This window comes from Rattus norvegicus, chromosome 10 (genome assembly GCF_036323735.1).
Source record: "Rattus norvegicus strain BN/NHsdMcwi chromosome 10, GRCr8, whole genome shotgun sequence".
NCBI classification, from domain to species: domain Eukaryota; kingdom Metazoa; phylum Chordata; class Mammalia; order Rodentia; family Muridae; genus Rattus; species Rattus norvegicus.
Window position 1 is genome coordinate 20,820,493 of NC_086028.1, and position 22,358 is coordinate 20,842,850.

Here is a 22,358-nt window from a genome sequence, read left to right on the forward strand (position 1 = left end):
TGGCGGTGCTGGAGGCTGAAGCTTGGACTTTTGTACTAGGCAAACACTCTGCTGCTGAGCCGTATCCTCAGCCCCAAATGTACATATTCTAGGTCAGTACAGGAGTTCGATTAAATGCTGGAGAGTGCACGCTCAGGGTATCCTTAGACTGTCGGTGGGAGTGTTTCCTGTCTAACAATCCTACCAGAGAAAGTGACACTCGAGTTGAGAGGTGACATGTTCGGGCTCAGGGACACAGCAGTGCCACCTGTGAACACTGCCTCAGACACACACACATCTGGGCTTTCACTCTCCCAAGGTTTGAGACCATTTTTTCCCTATGTTTTTCTTCTGGTTAATTATCATGCGTGTACATGAGGGAGGGTATGGACATGCTATAGAGCACACGTGGGAGTCGGAGGGTAACTTCCAGGAGTTGGTTCTCTCGCTCTACTGTGTGGAGTCCGGGGATTGAACTCAGGTCACCGGGCTTGGGGGCAAGCGCCTTTTCACACTGAGCCACCCCGCTGCCCCTTCCGTGTTTTCTAACACTGTGAGTATTGTTTTGCCTGTATCTCTCTAAAAGAAACAAATGCAGTTTTCTACTGGAGAGTGGTGATATGACTCTGCCCTCAGAGAGCTGGAGGCCAGTGTTGTCACAGAACAGATCAAGAGGGAGAAATTCCCCTCCATTCGTGCAATGAAGGCATCTAAACAGTTAAAGCGAGAGGGGGGAGAGGTTAGCAGAGAGGCATTGGGCCTTAATACTGCAGGTGCCCTAGTGCCAAGGGCTAACCTCTGGAGACCTCCCCTGGACTCCAGAGAGGAGCAGGTGCATCCAAGCTGGTGATCGCCCCAGGATCAAAAGCCACCTCCGGGCCTGGGGAAGGGAGCTGCAGATGGACCTAACCCACCACAGCAGTTCTGGGAGGCCTGGCCCTCTTTGTAAGTTGGCATCTGGGAAGTGTGAATGGCAGGGGGTGGGGAGAGAGGGGGCCACGAGGGGAGCAAGAACAGAAGGTGGTTGCTAGGAGACAGCTTGAAAAGTCTCAGCGTTAGCTTGGAATTCCGGAGAAACCACTGATCTTGTGCCAGGGTGTGGGGAGAGGGGGACCTGGGCTGATTCTGGCATCAGACCTTAGCTTGGGTGACTGTCAGCATAAGGGTTGCCAGGGACAGAGAGAGTGAGATGGACACTGTGACCAACCCAGAGACAAAGGGATACAAGATTCCAGTGGCCTGGTATGCTCTTTGTCCCAGGGAGAAGTGGCAAAGGAGCATGTATGTCAGCAACTATCACCAGTGGGCCCAATCTGGCCCGCAGCTTTCTTTTCCTGGGCAGTTGAAGCTGCGAATTGCTTTTATATTTATACTCATTTTTATGTGGTGACGGTCTCAGAGCCTTGAACGTATCGTGTGGCCAAGGATAACCTTGAAATTTGATTCCCCTGCCCACACCTCCAGAGTACATGCATTGGAATTATAGGCCATGTGGCATCACACCGAGTTTGTGGAGTGCTGGGGAATTGAACCCAGGACTTTGTGCATGCTAGGCAATGGAAACACACACACACACACACACACACACACACACACACACACACCCCAGCCCATTTTTAAAATATCTTAATAAGGGGTTGGGGAATTAGCTCAGTGGTAGAGTACTTGCCTAGCAAGCACAAGGCCCTGGGTTCGGTCCCCAGCTCTGGAAAAAAAAAAAACAAAAAAAACAAAACAAACAAAAAAAAATCTTAATTAAAAGGGTAACAATCATTGTGGCATGAACAAATGCTAAGAAATGTCAGCTCCAGCATCCATAGATAGACTGTTGACAGAACACGGGCTCGGCCACCAGCTACCCAACGGCCCATGGCTGCTTTCGCATGGTAGAGGCAACGTGAGAGACACAGCGGAAGCTGTATGGCCACAGCAGATTGTATTTACCATCTGGTCCTGTCCCGGAAACATATGGTGACCCCTGGAGTTAAAGATTGTATGGGGAGGCTCCTTCCAAGATCAATTACAAAATCTGGGACGCCAACAATGATAACAACAGAGCTATTGAGCATGTCTTTTAGGTTTTCGACTACAATAGAAAGTCTGCTAACCCTGCTCCTTGCAGCACTGCTCTCAGCAGCCAAGGTATGGACCAAGCCAAGTGTCCATTAGCAACCAGGGTCTGTGTACACTGAATGCTAGTCAGCCATGATAGCTGTTACATGACAACACGTAAGAACCTGAGGGACATTAGGCTAAGACCAACACTGCACCTTCCCTTCTGTATGGAAACAAAAAGTTGACTTCACAGAGAAGGGAGGATGGTAGTTGCAAGAGAAGAGGTCACATGGTACTCACCATGTGACCCAGAGAGGAAAACAAGTTCTGTCTGCCCAGTCTGGCCACAGTTAACAGTGGGCTGTGGTTAAAAACGGCTAAGAGAGACTGGGCATAGCATAGGCAGGGGCGGGGTGGGAGTGGGGTAAAAGGATTATCCAGAAGTCGGAGAGGAACCTGGTCTGCAGAGTGATCACCAGGCTAGCCAGGGCTCCATAGTCAGAGGCTATCTCAAAAACAGAACAAAAGCTAGAAGAAAGAACGAAGTCCGCACGTTGCTCTATGAAGAAGCGACATCGGCCATTCTCTCCCTGTGACTATGACATACTACAATTACCCAAACACGATACCGTCTCCTGCATGTGTACAATAACTACTTGTCAGTTATTTGGGGGAAGGGGAGGGTGTTCGAGACAGGGTTTCTCTGTGTAGCCCTGGCTGCCCTGGAACTCTGTAGACCAAGCTGGCCTCAAACTCAGAGATCCACCTGCCTCTGCCTCCCAAGCGCTGGGATTAAAGGTGTGTGCCACCACCACCCTGTTACATGTAGATTTTAAAAAAGAGTGTAGCTGGGTGTAGTGGCACATTATACTAAAAAAAATCCCAGCACCCAGGAGGCAGAAGCAGGTGGCTCTCCGGGGGAGTTCAAGGCCAGCCTGGTATACATAGTGAGTTCCAGGACAGCAGGGACTTCAAAGTGAGACCTTGTCTCAAATGACAACAGACGAACAAAAAACACTTTGCTGAGGGTTATACAAAGGCAGCATCGAAACCCTAGCAGAGGTCTCGGCTGCTGATGTGTGCGGTGCCATCTTGCCGACCTTGTGAAAGAATCCAGCAGCATTGAGCCGCATGGTATGGGACACTATCGCACAGTGGGGTCGCTCTTGTCTGGACATTCTGATTGGCTCAGAGAGAGAGACTCCCAGGGTGGGAGGTCTTCAGCCTGGCTCCACTGGAGGGAGCATTTTCTTCTGAAGTTTGCCTTTCTCCAGCTCCCCTCTGGGGTGGGGCTAGTTCCTCTGCCTCAGATCCATCTCTGCCTCTGTGCTTCAGTGGCCAGGACATGATTTTCACATCTAAGCAACAGTGGCCATTTCTCAATCTCCCGCACAGCCAAGGCTGGCCAAGGACAAACACGTGGACGGTGCGCTATGTGACTTGCAGAAGAACTTCTGGGCTGTGAACTACACAAGCATGGTCATCCTGAATCTTTCCTGGTAGATGACTGCTTACGGCAGAGGATACGACAGTCCTCTTGTCCTTATAAAGCAGCCTTAAGGATGAGGTCTCGTAGTAAAGAGAGCAAATCAGGGGCGGCGGCAGGAGTGGGGTGGGATGGGGTGGGGTGGGGGGTGGGGAGAGAGGAGGACAAAATCTAGGTTCCCAGTTAACAGTGTGGATTTTGGGGCTTGGATTATTTCTTTCTGTTCTTAAGTAACAAACAACTTCAACAATTTCTTCCTCTCCTCTTTCTGGTGCTGGGAATTGAACAGAGGACCTTATGCATGCTTGGCCAGTATTCTGTCAGTGAGCTTCATTCCCAGCCCAGAACTTTCCCTTTTCTCTTATTTCTTCCATCTATCCCTAGCAACTAAGTACAAGTCTTACTTGTACAACGCACAATGCCCAATCCACGACCACTGATTTAAATTTAAAATCTATAGCAGGGTTCAAATTTTGTGCTTGCGCGCGCACGCGCGCGCGCGCGCGCGTGTGTCTGTGTGTGTGTGTGTGAGATCTATCTAGGTTGGCCTTGAACTCACAGCAATCTTTCTGCATACGTCTCCCACGTGCTGGGATTACAGATGTGAGCCACCATGAGTGTTTTGTTTTAAGCCCGAATAAATCTCACCACACCAAAACAAACAATAACATCAGGAGGGAACAAGGCACAGGGGATTCACAAACTGGGAAAGGGTTTTAGGTGCCACTGTGCTAAGCTAGTCTTTTTGCTCCAAGTGACTGTAAGCACAGGTCTTTGATGCTCCCCAGGGAACCTGGCCATGGCCACTATGTGGTCAGAGACCTCTGTGTCTAGCCCCAGGGCGTGCATTCACTTACCAGCTGCCCTCCAGTGTCTGGGAGCTGCTTCTCCCCTCCTGCCTCTTCTCTAGTTCCACAGCTGTCTGTTCTAGCAAGGCAGACACGGCATCCTGCAGAGACAGACAGAGTCCTCCAGGTCAGCAGGATCCTGGGTGCTACCATACCTACCAGGCAACCCAGCCATGTAACCTTTCTAGAGAACACAGGGGACATCCCAAAGGCTGGTTCGGCCAAGCATCTGGCCTCTGGTCACTCATACATGGGAAGTATTGTTTTGGTCTCATTAGGCAGTCTGCAGAGCGTCAATCTCTGTGTGGACCTACCTGGCAGAGTTAGTTTAACAGCGAGGGGACAGCATTATAGATGTGACTGTCTGTCAGAGTCTTTGTGTCACACAGAACATCAAGGGCATATGGATCAAGGGAGAGGCAAGCACTGTGTGTCTCGTAACAGAGACACCACGGCAAGCATGCGGTGGTGGGTGTGGGTGTGGGTGTGGGCTGCAAACACCGAGGGCTTCTAGGAGAAGGAACCGAGTGGGGTCATTACCGAGGAACATGGACCTGAGAGAATGAGTGAATCTCTCTGACCCTCATTTTCTTCCAATAAGCACTGGGAAAGGCCGTTATGAAGATAAACTTTCGTGATGATCTAAGCACAGGAGAGTAGCCGGGCAGACGGTATTCAGTAGACAGCAGCTTTGGCTTTCCTGTCACATGATTCATCTGCCAACATCCTCAGCTCTGCGGCCCCCCCACCCCGACCCTGAAACCCCTGACAAGTTCTTACGGGTAGGGAATAAAGATGTAAAATTAACTAAGGTCCATGATGCATAGCAGAGCAGCTCACTGGACCACACAGACACCATGCATTTGCAGAGGGAAGCCATGAACTACAGGCAGCTTAGCGGATGCTTGTCTCTTTGGTTTTGGTTTAGAAACGGGGTCTCTTTCTGTAGCCCTGATGCTCCTAGAAATTGCTTTGCAGACCAGGCTGGCCTCAAACTGGCCTCAAACTTTCAGTAATCCTTCTCCTTCTGCTGGATTACAGGAGCATACTTTCAAATCAAAGCAAGGAAAACATTTTCGAGTAACTCAGAACAAGCCAGGTGCCATTTACAACTTGCAACAAGCACTCACTGTATCCATTTCTTCAAAGTTTTGCCCAAACTGTATCAAACTCCTTACTAGACATGGAAACAAGTGGCTCAGAGGCTTAGAGATGTGACACAGGCTGGGCTCATCTGTTGGTTAGCCCCAAAGAGCAGAGTTCTAAACACCTTCTCCTAATTCAGGTTCTCAAGAAAGTACGGTGTTCTAGCTCCCAGCTTTCTCCTTCCTTCTGCACTTTTATTTTCTTAAATTCAGGTTCTCACGTGTGTTGGGCTAGCCCCATCCACTGAAACACTCACATAACCCTCTATATCACTTTGTAAAACTTCAAGTTTTTTTTTTTTTGTTGTTGTTGTTTTGTTTTGTTTCTTTTAAATCAGAGAAGTGATATAAGTTACAGCAGAATATGGAAGGAGAAAATGAAAATCCATTAGAAAGTTGGGCCATGGACACATAGGGAAGACCATTCCTGCACGGCCCTCTCTTCCCATCTGCTTCCATTTCCCTTTACCCTGGGGCTCCTCTCCTCCCCTTGGCGTGGGTTCATCCAGGTGCAGGCAGCAGGGGTGGGGCTGAGTGCCCCCCCCACCGGCCAATCAGCCCACTTCTCGCACTCACCACATGGTCGGGCCCTGGAGCTTCTGCTGGCTGGGGCTCCCTGCCCTGTTTCTTCAAGTATTTGTAGCTCAGAAGGTTGTACCAGCGGGTTGACCTCTCCCCGGACCGGCAGACCTCAGCCAGGCTGATCTGGGCACCTCCCTGTTTGGGGCAAACAGAGAGAGAGAGTATAAGTGTGTCTGCTAGTGATGACAATAATGTCAGTCTCCATGAGAGAGGCGGAGCTTCCTAATGGGGCCTCACTATGTTGCCCAGGCTAGTGAGCTTGAGGCACTCAAGGAGTTGGGACTAGGTGTATGTCACCTCACCCATTAATACACCCCATCCCATTCCTTTTAAAGATAACTTTGCAATATAACCCAGGCTGGCTTTGAATTCACTACGTCACCCACCCACATCCTGAACGCAGCCTCCTGAGTGCTAATTTTACAGCCATTATACCACCACATTCAGTGTCTCTGTATGCATAGACCTGGTGTCTCCTGGCATGGGTCTTCATGTAGCCAAGGCTGGCCTCGAACTTGCTATTAGTTGAAGATGATATTTAACTTCTGGTCCTTCTGCCTGCCTCCCTAGTGCTGGGCTTACACAAGTGTGCTACCAGGCTCACACACGGCCCATTTTAAAAACAGGGTTGAGTTCTGCTTGTTGATACTTCTCCTGTGCTAATCTCGGTTAGGTTCTGGGTTGGGTACTAAGGGCAGTGAGGGTCACTATGCAGTCGCACTGTCTAGCAGCTAAGAGTTCCAAGGAGCACACCACCGAACAGGCAATCACAAAAGAGGTGGCTTTTACATTCCTTATGGAAGGAATTTGCCAGCATCTAGCAAGAATATGGATACATTTATTCTGTGGCTGGGGAATTGCATGTGTAGGCATTGTTCCCATGGACACTAGTTCAAAATGGCCCATAAACAGGAGCTTTCATTTTGGGTTTCTTTGAAATACTATGAGAGGTTGCTATGCAGTTGAGACTGGCCTTGAACGAATTCACCTGGCCACACTTTCTGATTGTGCTAGGATTATGGTTCACATATAGAGGCAAAACCAACTACCTACCTACCTACCTAGCTACACACACACACACACACACACACACACACACACACACACACACTTGCACCTCGTCTGAGGTACAGAAGGTCAGATGATCATGTGTTTGACAAGAAATAACGTCGAGATGAGGAATAAACAAATCCGAAGGCTAACTATATAAGGTACATGGTAGGATCAGGGTTGATGTCAAAGAGTGGGACCTTTCCATGCACCTCTTCTTTGAGGCATACAAACGCATTGCTTAAATTTAAAAAAATGAAGAACAGTAGACTTCCCAACCTCACTCAGAAGGGAGCTGTTCAAGCACAGCATCCATCCTTTGGTGCAGCCCCAGCGGGAAGTCCTGCAGGCGGGCTAACCTTACTCATTCCTTAGGAGTTTAAGTATTTTATCCAGTCCTTTTCTGAAGAGCTCAGGATGGATTTGGGGTTCAACTCACCCACTTTTCCCTGTTTTCACATATCTGGGTCGATGGGTGTCTGGGAAGCCAGTTTGCACAGTGGGCCCCTTGAGGCGGGTCTCTTGAGCCCACCTGAGAGCCTGTCTTCTGCTTTCTCCATCTACAGGATGGGCATCTCCCATGCCAACCTGAATCTCAACTGCTCCAAACCCCAAGACCGTTTGAGCGTTATCAGGGTGCCACGAGTAAAAAAGGCCACGCCAAGTCTTTTTCTTACATGCAAAGTTACTTAAAATAGTCTATACCCCAACCTTCAGGCTAGGGACTACAAGGTATATAAGTATATACAAGGTATATCTGAAACAAATACATTTCCTATTTAGACTTGAATTCCAGCCCGAACATATTTCATTATATATGCAAATATCCTGAGCCAGTAAAACAAAACAAGACAACCCCCCTCCCGAGAAACCCCAAACAAACAACCCCCTGAAATCTGAACCAGTTCTGGTCAAGTATTTCTGACAGGGATATTCGACCTAAAACAGGAGGTACGGATCGGTGTGCAGACTGCCGAGTCTGGAGGACTAAAGCAGTTTCTGGGAGAACAGTGTGGAACAGGGAGAGGAAGTCAGCAGCTACTGACGCCTGACTATTCTGACACCCGCTTCTTCACCAATGGCAGCTATAGGCAGGGCTAGGGAGTGGGGTATTGCCAATTCAGGAATTAAATGGCTGGCATGCCCCAGGCAAGCCAATTCAGGAATTAAATTGATGGCATGCCCCAGGCAACAGAATAAATTAAATATATATAAAAGAGTAGGCATACTACTCCTTTAGTCATCCAACAAGTATTCCCTGCAGCAAGATAAGCATCTAGAACGTGATTCCCACCCTCACCCACAAGGGTTTCCTGGGGACACACATACAAACATACTGGATACTGAAGTCCAGAACATGACTGGCCGCACCCGAGTTACAGGCCGAGGAGGGATCATGAGGGCAGTCTGGCAGCACGACCCCTTCATCAGATTGTTGTGAATGACAACAAGATGACCTGCCTGCTGGCACCAGCTTGCAGGTGTGGATAGCACTTCTCGAACTAGCAGCATTTATTCACGCATGGGTTCGACGTACACGGTGGCCTGAGCAGCCTATCAATGCTAGGGCACGTGAACAGGGGAGCAAAGGGTCCCCAGGAGGCAGCGTGTGAGAGCGAGGAGGGGCGTCCAGGGTTTGTGCGATAACAGCGAGGACTGGTATGTTTCAGAGGATGCCACACAGCACGGCTTGGGTGTACTTCCTGTCCAGCTGCACAGGTGGGGGTGGGGCTCACACAGGGCAGGGCCGGAGCTTGGCCAAGTTAGGGACAGCAAGCAAGAGTGGAACAAGGGAGCTATTCTCAGAGCCGACGGTGGGGTCCGCCGAACAGGGCCGGAGCTGTGTGACACTGGCCTTAGTGTCTGGGTGGGAAGAGTGTGACGCCCCACTAACACGGGTGGTAGAATTGCTGTGGACAATCTTAGGAACTCGGGCTGTGTGTTCCTCTGGGGTCTGGGGAGGCGAGAGACTTTGGTCACCTTGAAATGTGACGCGGTTCAGCAGGAGCACGTAAGGAAGATGAATGTGTTCATTCCATGTTGGTCCTTTGTCAGTTCACTGGGTGAACGGGGCAGGTAACTTAGCCTGTAGGGGCCTTGCTCGTTCTCTAAAAGGGAGATCACTGGAGACTGCCTCCTGGGCTGAGGGTTAAACAAGGGGCTCTTGGTCCAACCGTAGGCACACAGATATTGCTTGTTAATGGTGTGGCTAATTAAATAGCTTAAAACACACTGGGGATTCCACAGCCGCAGCAAGGCAGGGAGACTCCGAGGAGTGGGAGCAGAAGAGCCCTTTCCCTCTCATGCCTCACTGCCTCTCTTCCAGCACCCAAACCTATGCTTCACGTTGTTCCCAGCAGAGGCAGGCGAGGAGGTTTCCCATTGGTCATGGACAGCAACAAACCACTGTAAGAGGAGCGCTTTGGCTGTTGCCATGGCAATCAGCAATGGCCAGACCTCAATTAGGAAGGAAGAATAAAAGGCACCCACTTAGGAGAAGAAAAACAGGATTTAGTCTCTTCTCTGTTCTGGAATTCCCAGGACTGAGGAAAGCTTTCCCGGAGGAGTCTGGGTCTGGAAGTGCTTTCCTTCAACATCCACAGTGTTTCCTAAAACCCCTTTGCCACCATTTGTACTCTCCAAGGAAGCATCGAGTTAGCAAAGAAAGGGCACTGAGGGGCTCGAACATATGCCCTGCAAGTCCTAATACAGCCCTGCCCCTGGGTCACTGTGCTACCCAAAGCAGGAGCTTTCATCTCTGTGACTCAGTTTCCACTGGCACAAATTACCTTTTCTTAGGATGAGTGAAATCAATGGACAGAGTGCTTGTCAGGGACCTAATTTAGTGTCTGTCAGAAAATGTCACCCAACCGACATTTACTGTTACATTTGTATCCATGGTAACATTATCAGAAGAGGCAGGGTTTCTGTCAAGGGCTGAGCAGGAAAGTGACTGTTGTTTGGGTCCATTGAGCACTTAACCTGTGTGGCTACTCTGTGAATGTAGCACCCCACCCCCTGGGAACTTGTTAGAAATGCAGATTCTCCAATTTGCTGCATCTCCATTTGCACTGTGACCTGAGCACCAGGTGACTCACAGCGGCCGCCTTGTGCACCAGTCTGAGCCGCACTGCATTAATGCTTTGTCAGACGGAAGCTCAGAACGGTTGGCAACAAGAGCTGCATTGCAGGTTTGAGAACTGAGACTGAGCATTGAAGACTCTCAGGTGGCAGGGCTGGGCAGGGCTAGCCTGGTGATTTGTCCTTAAATCCCGAGGATGCAGTCTCAGAATTCCCTCACAGAAAGGATTCTCCGTCACGGGCAGATCAAGGTGAGCCTGGACAGTTAGGGAGCCTCCGACTCTGAGCGAAGGCTTATGGCTGCCACTAGGAGAAAGACCAGCCTGCAGGGGAGGCAGCAACTGCCATGGTTACTCTCTCAGCTTCTGAACATGGCTGCAGGAAGGCGGCTCAGTGCTACCAACAAATCCCTGGCCTATTGTCTACACGAGCTGCACATTTTCTTCTGTTGCTTCAACCCAGCCATTTCCAATACAGGCCATATCACAGTTTGCGTGTTACCCGACAGTGCTGGCTCCTTGTCTAAGTGGCTCTCTCACCAGATCGCCAGTGCTCAGCACAGGCACTGGCGCCTAACAGGCTCTCAGGAGAGAGCTCTCTTTTAACTCTAAAGCCCACATTGCTTTAAAGACACTGGAGTTGCCATTTAAACATTCTGAAATGGCATCAGAGTTAAGAAAGCCTTTCATTTTGTTCAGCTAGGAACAAAAATTTTATATCCCAGAAGCCCCTGGGGAGGGGTTACTCAAAGTTGAACAATGTTGCACTGCCTGCATTGAAGTGCAAGGCTCTCACAGGGCTACTGACTCGCCTTGATCTTGGCTCTGGCCAGTGCAAAAGAAGAGGAAGCCGGGGGAGCAGAAGAGGTCCCCGTTTACTAAGAACCTGTCCCAGGCACTTCAGAGGGTGCTTTGTATACACACTCTTAAGCCTCACGGCACTCACCCAGTGGGCAACCAGGAAGGGACTGTAGACAAAGAAAGCAGAAAGGAGAGACATTATGGAACTTGCCCATGGCCACTCAGCTAGACCCCAAGTGGTGAAGGTGAGATCTGAACTCATGCTGTTCTTATTAATCTGTGACTCTTCTCTGATCTCTAAAGAAGCTGAGGCAGATGCCATGCACTTCCAGGTCATTCCAGGTCTTCTCACAGGAGGCACTCACGCACACAAGTCTGAGATCACTCTTCTCTGCGGAGGGATCTCTGCCTGAAATCCAGACATGACACATACCCCTACCTGTATCACCCTCATGCCTTAAGGACTGAAGAGCAGGCGGACAGACAGAGACAGACTCAGCCCTCACCAGGCACTCCTCTGTATGGCTCCTGTCAGTGGTGCAGACATCAACTCGTAAGGTCTTCTGGTGAAGGGCTGGGTAGGACATGGACACCCAGAATGCCTCATTGAACACAAGGCTATCTGCAGAGTCCAGAGGCCGGGTTCTGAACAAGCAGGTGCTGCTTTCAGAGCAAGGCAAGATGGCTACACGGATGTTCCTGAAGGAGACAGAACCGCCAGAGAGCTGCGTCAGCTCAGGGGCTGATGTATTACAGAGATCCCCAGGGAGACAGGGGAAGGAGAGTGCAGAATGTCTTATGTGGGGCTCTAGGGTACTAAGTGCTCTTCCTGCCCGTGGGTCTCTGAATTCTTTGTTCTTGTTATTTTGTTTCTTTTTCTTTTTCCTCCTGGAGACAGGGTCTTGCTGGACTCAACTCCCAGAGACCTGCTTGCCTCTGCCTCCTCAAGAGTTGAAATTAAAGGCGTGTGCCAATCCGCCTAGCTGGGTCTCCAGATTCTAAGAGACTCAAAGCTTGTGGAGGCTGAGGCAAGCTGGCTGCAAACATGGATAGGCAGCCGTTCACTAGTACTGAGCAATGATGAGAAGAGGGCCACGTATGCACCGAAGGCAAATGCGCTAATCCCCTGCAGGCAGAAGCTTGACAATTCTGTTATGTGTATACACGCAAGCGGAGGTCACAGGTCAACCTTTTTGGTCAGCCCTCACAGGCTGTCTACCTTGGTTTTGTTATTGTTGTTTGTTCTTCTTTTAAAACAGATCTCTCATTGGCTCGGAACTTTCCAAATAGGCTGGCTACCTATAGTCTGGCTGGCTAGTAAGCCCCAGGGATTTGCCTATCTGTGATTCCTAGTGCTTGGATTACAACTGTATAGTACCATGTCCTGCTTCTTTTTGGGGGGATGAAACTCTGGCCCTCATAGCAAACACTTTACCAACAATTCTAACGGGACTACAAATGTGTTTGTCTTTGTCTGGGTAGACCTTGTGCTCCTAGGCACAGATGGCCATGCACAAGGACCTAAGAGAACCCGGCGGGCGTTTCTGGTTCTAGCATTGTTTGAGGGGGCAGACAATAGAGATAAGCTAAGCCAGTCTGGTCTTCCTTGGGCTTTGTCAGTCTTCTCTGACCCCCTCCCCCACCCTACCCCAGGTCGCAACTACCGTAGTTCTCCAGGCCTTATGGTGGATGTAAGGGTGAATGATTGCAATATAACATAAGCCCAGTCTACAGCAGGGGTGCAGGCAGACAGTGTTGGCGCTTGCCAACCTAGTGGCCTCCAGGTAACACCAGTCACACACTTCCAATGTTGGCTAGACAACCAGAGAGTCATTTCTGCCTACAGAGGACAACAGGGACCTGACTGTTCTCATGAGGTCACAGTCCAGGAGGTTTCCACGGGGGATCGGCACGCCCAGCATTCCTAGAGCAGTGTGTGGTGGGCATCCAGGCTGTACCAGGAAGTGGGAGAGCTACCTACAGTGGCACTTTCCAAAGCTGGTGAGCTTGCCATTGGGCCTGTGTGTGCATGGGCAGCCCCAGCATGCTCACCGGCAGGAAATAGCCGAAGTGGTGTTTGGAGTTGGAGCAAGATGGAGCTAAAGAGCTTTCCCAGGGAGAAGCACAGCAGGTGACAGGGTGACACGCAATACTCAATACTCACACTTTCTGATCTTGCTGTAGTAACAGGGCAGAGAGGTTACTCAGCTGGATGACTAATATTGCAAACTGCTTACTCTTCTCATCATATCTGAAATGAAGGGACATGTAGAACACCGGTTAGGATATCATTCCCTCCCTCCCTCCCTCCCTCCCTCCCTCCCTCCCTCCCTCCCTCCCTCCCTTGTTTCTTTCTTTTTTTTAAAGAACAGAGGCTCACTGTGTATCCTTGGCTAGCCTGTATAGACCAGGCTGGCCTTGAACTCCCAGAGATCCTTCTACCTTGCATTCTCAGTGCCAGGACTAAGGGTGTGTGTCACCATGCCCCACATTTTCTTTCTTGGCAATTATAGGTCACGGCTGCTGGCTTCTCTGTCCAGTGTGGTAAGCTAGACAGCGCTCACCCTCAGCTTTGTGGCCATGACCAGATAGACACAGGTCCAGAACTGGCAGTCATCAGAATTCTTATTTATTTACTTCTTTGTTTATTACTGAGACGAAGTCTGGTTATGTAGCCTTGGCCAGCCTGGAACTTGCTTATGTAGACCAGGCTGGCCTCAAACTCAAGAGGTTCGTCTGCACTCTGCCTCCTGAGTGCAGGGATTAAAGATATGCACTACCATGCTTGGATTATTTTACTTTAGAGACATATATTTTTAAGTGTGTGCATGTGCGTGCGTGCATGTGTGTGTATAGTTTTAGGCTGTTGTGATCCACCAGTATATGTTGGGAATCAAACCTGAGCCCTCTGTAAGAGCAGCTTTACTGATGACTCTTAACCACCAAGTCGGTCTTTCAAGCTCCTTTTTAGTTTTTTAAGTTTCTCAAATGTTACTTTATTAATTATTATGGTTAGAGGGAGTCGATATGAGTGCATGTGTGCACACACCATGGGACACATTTGGAGGTCAGGGGACAACTTTTGGAAGTCAGTTCTCCCCGTCCCTGACCCCCTGTGGGTTCTGGAGATCGATCTCAGGCTCTCACGGTAAATGCTTTGACTGGGGAAGTCACCCAACTGGCCCACTCGGCTCAATTTTTACAGAGGTACCAGAAGTTCGTGTGAGTATTTCTGACATTAAAATGTTTACATAAGAAAACATAGAAACCACCCCCAGGGAGAGAAGCCAGCAGTGACAGCAATGCATGTATCAGTCAGAGCTGGGCTATGGTCCCCGGGGTCAGCCTGGGGTAGGAACACTGGAACCTAGATGGGGATGGAAAGACTACCTTAAAAAGTAGATGCTATGTAAACAGGACGCCTATGTCATCTGCCTCTGTCCCGCTCAATACCAGCTACAAGAAACTTGGCCTTCCTCATCTGTGGTGAAGGGGACAGTATCCCTCTATTCAAGAGCCCACCAAGGATAGTGGGTTCTCTTCTTCCCTGGATAGCCAGGAAGGTACAATATGGTCAGTGGAGAAGAGGTCCTATGTAAGCCCTCCCTCTGTCCTTGTCCCCCCATCACTTACTTCAGGGCAATCTGAACCTGAGTGACACCCACAGCTTCCGACTCGTCGCTGTCGAATGCAGCAGCCTCAGAAGTACCTAGTCTGAAAGACACCGGAGGAAGGGGTTAGCTTCCTGCCCGCCAACAAAGGCTTTTTCTGGAATCAGGGTTCTTGGTGTGTGCCCAGTGTTTCTCTGGACCCTCGCTTTCCCTTGTGCTTGGGAGCCCACTCTACAATAGACTCCCTTTCTGTAGCATCCAGTTCCATGGTTACACTTGGCAGTTGTCGCCCAGAACCCACATTTGCTGGAGGAGCCTTGGACACCACCTGCATCTTGCTGTCCTTATGTTGGGCATGGCCCTGGAGGTCACTGGAGCCCTACCGCATTCTGTGGAACATGGGCTTGAACATCCAGAGCCCAGAGACCCGCCCCCTCCCAGAACAGAACGACGTCTGCGAACCCACCTCTGCATGGAAGCCTCATACACGCCGCTGTCCCCGGCCACTGACTCATCAGACACTGCAGCGGACACACAGGCCACTTTGAGGCCACACCCTGGGGCCACACTTGCAGCTGTAGTGGGTAGAGGGGAAGATGAGAGAGGGAAAGTCATGTTCAGAAGCCATGCAACTCCGCCCTGCTCTCCTGATGGTCCCAGTGAACTGCAGTACCTCTGAACACTCAGGTAAGGTCCCTCTCATCCTGAGACAAGGGAAGAAGGCCTGTGATTTCACATCTGTGATAGCTATTCTTGGTTATCCACTTGGCCACCTCTGGAATGAACTGAAATCCAAATGGCTGGGCACGTTTGTGAGGGATTTCTTTTTCTTTTAATTAATTTAAACTGGGAAGATCGACTGCTAATCCCAATCTTTGGGGTGGGAAAATAAAATAAACCTTTTTTTTTCTTTTCTTTTTTTCGGAGCTGGAGACCGAACCCAGGGCCTTGTGCTTGCTAGGCAAGCACTCTACCACTGAGCTAAATCCCCAACCCCTAAAATAAACCTTTAATCCAGATCTTTTGAGGTAGGAAGATTTACCTATAATACGGGCCACTCCTTCTGATGGCTGCCTATAGAAGGACACTCTGTGTGTGTGTGTGTGTGTGTGTGTGTGTGTGTGTGTGTGTGTGTGTGTGTGCGCGCACGCGCGCTTGTTTTTGTCCTTGCTGGCAAGCCTATTCCTTCACTGGAATGAGAGCCTGCTATTTGGGATTCTGGGGTATACTGACGACCAGCTGAGACATCCAGGCTCATGAACTGAACAGCTACTGGATTCTAGAACCTTTTGTTGGTTCATGGCAGCCATTGTTGGATTAGCTGGACCATAGCTTACAAGTCATTCTAATAAAACCCCTTGGCCCCGTGTATCACTATCCCTTCTCCAAACATATTTAGATTGCGATTCATAACAGTAGCAAAATTACAGTTATGAAGTAGCAATGAAAATAATGCTATGATTGGGGCTTACCACAGCATGAGGAACCGGATTAAAGAGTTGCAGCCTTAGGAAGGTGGAGAACCCTGACTATTATCATGTAGAACACAGACTCTGGAACTAAACTGTCTGGCAGGATGGAGAGGCGTAGCAACAATTATAAGCATTTGCTGCTCTTACAGAGGCCCAAAGTTTGATTCTCAGCCTGTGTATGGCAGCTCACAACTGTAGATGTTTCACGTTGGAGAAACTCAGGCCCAGGGGATCTGCCTCCCTCTTCTGGCCTTCAAAGGTGCAGACATGAATGTGGTGCTTGCAAAGATGAGCAGGATAAACACTCGTTCACATAAAATAAAGAACGGCCCAGTCGCAAACATGGCTCCGTCACATACTCCTTTATGACCTGGGAACACTGACTGAACCCCAGCAAACCCCAGCAAACCCCAGGTTCCTCCTCTTGAGGTGAGGATGACACCTACTTTATAGAGCTACTGGGGGCACTGAAGGAGGGAAAGTCCACAGTACAGAGATAACTAATTCCACTGCAGGATGTTCGGGGTGTGTGTGAGCGTGCATATGCATGCACGAGAACATGGGGGCACGAGTTATGTGTCTGTGCATGTTCAGTCCAGAGGTCAACTCAAGCACTCTTCCTCAAGGGCCACATCCCTGGGTTTTTGAGACAGGGTTTCTCATTCCAAGGCTCACCATTAAGATAGATTAGTTGGCCAGCGAGCCCCAGGGATCTCTGCTTCCTCACTGCTGAAATGGGGGAAGCACATATGTACCACCAATACTAGCTTCCTCCTCCTCCTCTTCCTCTTCCTCCTCCTCTTCCTCATCTTCTTCCTCCTCTCCCTCTTCCTCCTCCTCCTCCTCTTCTTCCTCCTCTTCTTCCTCCTCCTCCTCCTCCTCCTCCTCCTCTTCCTCCTCCTCCTCCTCCTCCTCCTCCTCCTCCTCTTCCTCCTCCTCCTCCTCCTCCTCCTCCTCCTCTTCCTCCTCCTCCTCCTCCTCCTCCTCCTCCTCCTCCTCCTCCTCCTCTTCTTCTTCTTCTTCTTCTTCTTCTTCTTCTTCTTCTTCTTCTTCTTCTTCTTCTTCTTCTTCTTATGTGAATTCTTGGAGTTGAACTCAGGTCCTCACGTTTGTGAAGCAAGCAGAGTACTAGTGTCCTAGCCCTGCCTCCTCCTGACTGTTAAGACTGGGTTTTGGTATATAGCCTAGGTTAGCTTTGAACTCATGATCTTCCTGCCTGAGCCTCCTGAGTGCTGGGATTACAAGCCAGAGTCACAGTATTGTTTTCTAGGTCTTCCCTATGTACCCGGGGCAAATGAACAGACTCTGCATCTTTGGGGAAAGCAAGGGAGGAGGATGCGCCCACAGTCAGTTCCTCCTCCTCTCTCCCTCTTTACCCTCAGCAGAAGTCTCTGGCTTGAGGGTCATAACTGGGCTCTCTGCATGCGGAACACATTTCGTCCATGCCCAAGTGATGAGTACCCTGAGTGCAGGGCCCACCGCTACAGAAGTGAGCATACGAAATCCAGCGCTACGAAGGTAAAGAAGTCACGCCTTGCCATCCGCGAAAGTCAGCTCTAGGTATTTCACACACGGCCAAATAAGCCATGTTCCTCATAAGTAAGGGTGCACTCAGGCCCTGGGGCAGATAGAGATATCCAGGGAGCTGGGGGGCAGGTGGGGTGGGGTACATGTATGGTGGTGCACAGAGACTGGGGTTTTGGCAGGTCAGTGGTGAGGAGAGCCTGAGACACATCTGGTGCTGGAGATGAGGAAAAAGCTTTCCCAGCCTCTCCCCACACCCGCTGTGCCCGGGGAGACTTCCCACCACTCTCAGCCTCCCTTACACCCCCACATCTCCACCCTCCGCTAAACCACTTAAGGAGATTAATTTGTCTGGTGACTGAACGGCAGCACTAATCGCGTAACCAGCTTAGCACTGGAGCTCTACCACTGCTCACGGAGAGGGAGCCTGCTGGAGATGGCACGAAAGAAACATGTCCCTCGCCTTGTGCTGTCTCTACCCTATGAGCCCCAAGGTCCGACATCGGGAGGGGGCAAGGGAGGGTGCCTTCCCAGGAAGTCTTGGTGTCCTGATGTCGTCCTGAATTCTTAACAAAGACGCTAATCTTAGGCCACGGCAGAGGTTCTAGCCGCACCCCCTTTTCTCTGGGGATCAATCTGCAGAAGCTTGCCACCTGCAGTAGTTTTATTTTTGTTTGAGAGAACTCAGCGAGATTCCCTTCCTGATGAGGGAACCCCAGGGATCCCAGTTCCTCTCTAAAGAAAATGGCTGACGTTCAGAACCTTTAGTTAACTGGAAAACGTCACTCCCCTACCTGTGGCTCCTGTGCACGGACAATTCCAGGCACAGCCGCTATACGACTGCCCATTCTTAACAAAAAAAACCAATATGCACTATTCATAGAATTATGAGGTTCAAATGGGTAAACATATACAGCAGGACCTGAACCTCTTCTGCATCCACCCAAACACAGAAGCCAGTGCTATTGTCATTAGGACACTGAGGGTGGTGGGTAGAGACCCCAGTGTGCTTAATGTCTAGGTGGGCTGAGCAAGCTCCAAGAGAGTCACACACACATTCTGGGGACAATGAGCTGCTTCCAATTCTAATGACACGGCATGACCAATAAGGGACTAAGCTCTGAGATCAGAAAGACCTAGCTTCCAGGGCTAGCCTGTTTGCTGTGAGGGCAACCCTGGCCAAGGGACGCCGCCTCTCTGAACCTCTCCTTTCTCAATCTATGAAACACACAGAGAAGGAACAACCCATATTTAAAAAAAAATACAATACGTCTCAGACGAATGTCGAGAACCACAATTCGTTATGCGACAGCTGCTACAGTTTTCCTTCTGACAAACCTAGGATGTCATCCCAGCAGTCATATCCTAAACCGACTCCAGAATGTTCTTTTTGACCCCAGGAAGAAGTGAAAGCCATTCCTGGGTTTCCTGGGGTCACGTGGGGCCTTGCTATAATCAGTATAAAAATCCCGCGTGCGCACCCATGGACGCGCCATGGTGCACAGGTGGAGGTCAGAGGACAACTTTTGGGGATCAGTTTTCTTTTACTGCGGGTTCGGGGTGCCCAACTCAGGTCGCAAACCTTGTTCCGTAAGCACCTTTGAGTTGTCTTATCTGCCCATGGATTCTTTTTCTTTTTTTTTTTTTTTCCCCCGTATTTTGAGAAAAGATCTCCAAGTTTCCAGACCAAACCGGCTATATAGTGGAGAATGACTTTGCACTCCTGGTCTTTACGCCTCTTCCCCCTAAATGCCGGGGTCATAGTTGAATTGCTGCTACACCCTCTTACTCTCACCGCCCTTCCCCCTCCCCCCCTCCCCCTCATCATTTAAGCCTCAATCCATTCTGACCTGGCTGCCTCAACTCCACCGAAAGGCTCCACCACACATCGCTGTTATCCCCTTCCCATGCCTTTGCCTGGTACATTTCTAACGCCCCCGTGGCTCCCTCCCGCTGAACCCAAGCTTTGCGGCAGCGGGGGAGGGGGCGGCCCTTGTCTGTTGTCAACACTGACCCCTCCAGCGGCTACATTTGCCATATCAACGGAGAGCTTAGATGAATTAATCCATTCATACTCAATTAGCCCAGCCAGGATCTGGATTCATTTTAGTAGGCGCTAAATATCTGTTGAGTGAAATCCACCACAAAACAAAACCCTAGCCCAGGGACCTAGCACATTCTACCTTTGTCAGGATCTACCAACCCCATAAAGACCCAGCCATCCACAGTCAGGAACTACGGCAGGAATCCCCCGCTTTCTGGTTCCCCATAAGGGCACTGTGCTCCTTACCCTGGCCCAGTGGTTTGCCCTCGGGTCCTGGTTCCTCCAGCCGGAATCTTTCCCGGGCGCCATCGGTGCCGAGGCTCAGCTCACAAAGAGTGGGGCTCAGCTCTGTGTCTTCAAACTCCAGAGGGGTCAGAAAGGCATCTCCAGCCAGGAGGGGGTCAGCGATGAGAGGGGAACAGGGAGGGGACGGGGAGGAGAGAGATGAGCGTGGAGACAGGGAGGTCATGGATCTTGGAGTGCCGGATAGGGAGCGCAGGGCCTGCAGGCGGCTGCCTCCCTCTGCCTTCTGAGTCTTGGCCACCTCATCCTCGTGGATGGTGGTGATGCAGCCTGAGGGCCGGAAGCCTGTGGCACCCTCCAGGAACAGCAGTTCTACTTTGCTCGGGAGCTCTGAGTCCAGCTGCTCGAACGGGTCGTAATAGAGGTCAGTGAAGCTGGCTGAGGTGGAGGAGTCCAGGCTAGAGGCAGCCAGGGAGCCCCGGCTGGACGTAAGTGACCCAGGGCTACTGCCTGAAGACAGTGATTGCATACTGCTGGAGAGGCTGGGGACAGGGAAAGGGAAAAGGTAACATGGAGTAAGGAGAACACTGGGGACTCCACCGGGCTTGGGAGTCATGAACATCATCTTCCCAGCCCACTTGACAGCCTAAGCTGGACCATGCACCCAGTTTCACTGAGGAGAAAATAGAGATCTAGAGAGAGCTGGGGGCCCAGAGTAGCAGAGCAGGTACCCGTGAGCCTCTTGCTTAGTAGCTCAGGCTAGCCTTAAACTCCTGATGCTCTGAGTCCTGAGATCATACACCTGGAAACCCCACACCCGGATCCCACTTTTCTCCTCTTCTATCTTTGTTTCTTATTGGCCACACTGCATCTTTATTAAAACATTTCTTTTGCTTGTTTCCTTGGATCGGTTGACTGAGATAGGATCTGACTGTGCCGCTCTGGCAGGCCTAAGACTTGATATGTAGACCAGGATGGTCTTGAACTCACAGAGATAAGGCCTGCCTCTGCCTCCTGAGTGCCCCTGGGATTAAAGACATCTGCCACACTTAGTACCTTTCTTGAAATCGACTCCCATTTTTTTCTTTTTCTTTCCTTTTTTTTGGAGGTGGGGGTAGGGGGCACATACAGACCTGAGGCTGGCCTTGAACTTCCAGTCTCCCCGATTCTCCTCCCACCTGCTAAATGCTGGGATTACAAGTGCACCCCTTCACACTCTGCTCTAGTCACTTTTTTTTTCCCAAAATTTTTTGTTTTGTTTTTTTGTTATAGGGCCTCTCTCTGTGTAGTTCTGGCTGTCCTGGAACTTGCTATGTGGACCAGGCTGGCCTCAGAGAGCAGCCTGCCTCTACCTCCCAAGTGCTGGGATTAAAGATATGGGATACCAATACCATACTAGAATGTAATTCACTTTTTAAAAAAAATGATAAAATATTTAACTTAAAAGGAGATCTAACATCATAAATGACCATCGAAAGGTTATTTATTGGTATAAACAGGAAGAAACCACTTTTGTTGGGGATGAGAGGCGGGGTGCTTTTAATGCTACTATGAAGTTCCAGTCATATACTTCAACCATCAAGGCCTGAGCTTACGGAAAAACCTACTACATGCTGTAAACGTGGGCTAGAAGGCAGACCCAACGGGCATCTCCCAGGGGCTGTCTCTGTTTGTAGAGTCCCACGGGATGAAGCACCCTGTGGCCGGCCACCCTAGCCAAGCCTGTATCAGCTAGAATGACAACCTTCTATGCTTCTAAATGTCTTTCCTCAAGCCACGGAGGAATGGCTTGTATGGAACTTGTACGAATGGCAGTGTGGAACTGGGCCTTCCCCACGGGGATGGTCACCGCCCACCACTCACCTTTTCAACTGAGAGTGCAGGGCGGCCACCTGCCGCGTGGCTTCCTCCAGTTCTCGCACCAGCTGGTTCCTCTTGCTGTTTAACTTCAACCTGAGGGAGAGGAGGTAAGACAATCAGCTCCAAAGGGATGCAATGCTCCAGCTCCTCCTGCGATCTCCGGAAAAGAGAATAAGGCCCAGGCCCTTAAAGGCACCAGGCCAAGGGTGCAGGCACAGGAACTGGGTAGAAACGTACCACAGTGCTGTGGAGAGGCAGAAGCTCTTTATACACAAATTCTATAGTAAGTGTGCAGCCACCTGCGACACCTTAGAGACTAAGCTAGGAACCGAACACATGGCACCGATGTAGGATGTATTGATATGTGCCTGGGGAGAATGATTTTAACAGCTTTACAAAATGAGAAAATTTGAGGCTCTTAGTTACATAGTTTACTCAAAACTATGGAATTAGTGGAAGAATTAGGATTCCACCAAACTACCATTCTTTCCTTCTCCTGCTTCAGCTGCTACCCCCTCCCTTCCCTCCCTCCTTCCTTTCACCAACTAATGTTTACCCAGGTGACACTGGATGCTGTT

General features: G+C 50.1%; 1 protein-coding gene across 1 annotated transcript in view; it reads right to left on the reverse strand.

The window, feature by feature from the left end:
- Positions 1 to 22,358, reverse strand: part of Wwc1 (WW and C2 domain containing 1) — a 154,265-nt gene that overhangs the window by 16,320 nt on the left and 115,587 nt on the right. Inside the window, exons 10-17 of the mRNA NM_001427362.1 lie at positions 21,784 to 21,873; positions 19,924 to 20,462; positions 15,104 to 15,212; positions 14,660 to 14,740; positions 13,191 to 13,277; positions 11,533 to 11,725; positions 6,090 to 6,230; positions 4,378 to 4,469 (exon numbers count right to left, since the gene is read on the reverse strand). Coding sequence (NP_001414291.1) covers positions 4,378 to 4,469; positions 6,090 to 6,230; positions 11,533 to 11,725; positions 13,191 to 13,277; positions 14,660 to 14,740; positions 15,104 to 15,212; positions 19,924 to 20,462; positions 21,784 to 21,873 — 1,332 coding nt within the window. The remainder of the gene's footprint in view (positions 1 to 4,377; positions 4,470 to 6,089; positions 6,231 to 11,532; positions 11,726 to 13,190; positions 13,278 to 14,659; positions 14,741 to 15,103; positions 15,213 to 19,923; positions 20,463 to 21,783; positions 21,874 to 22,358) is intronic.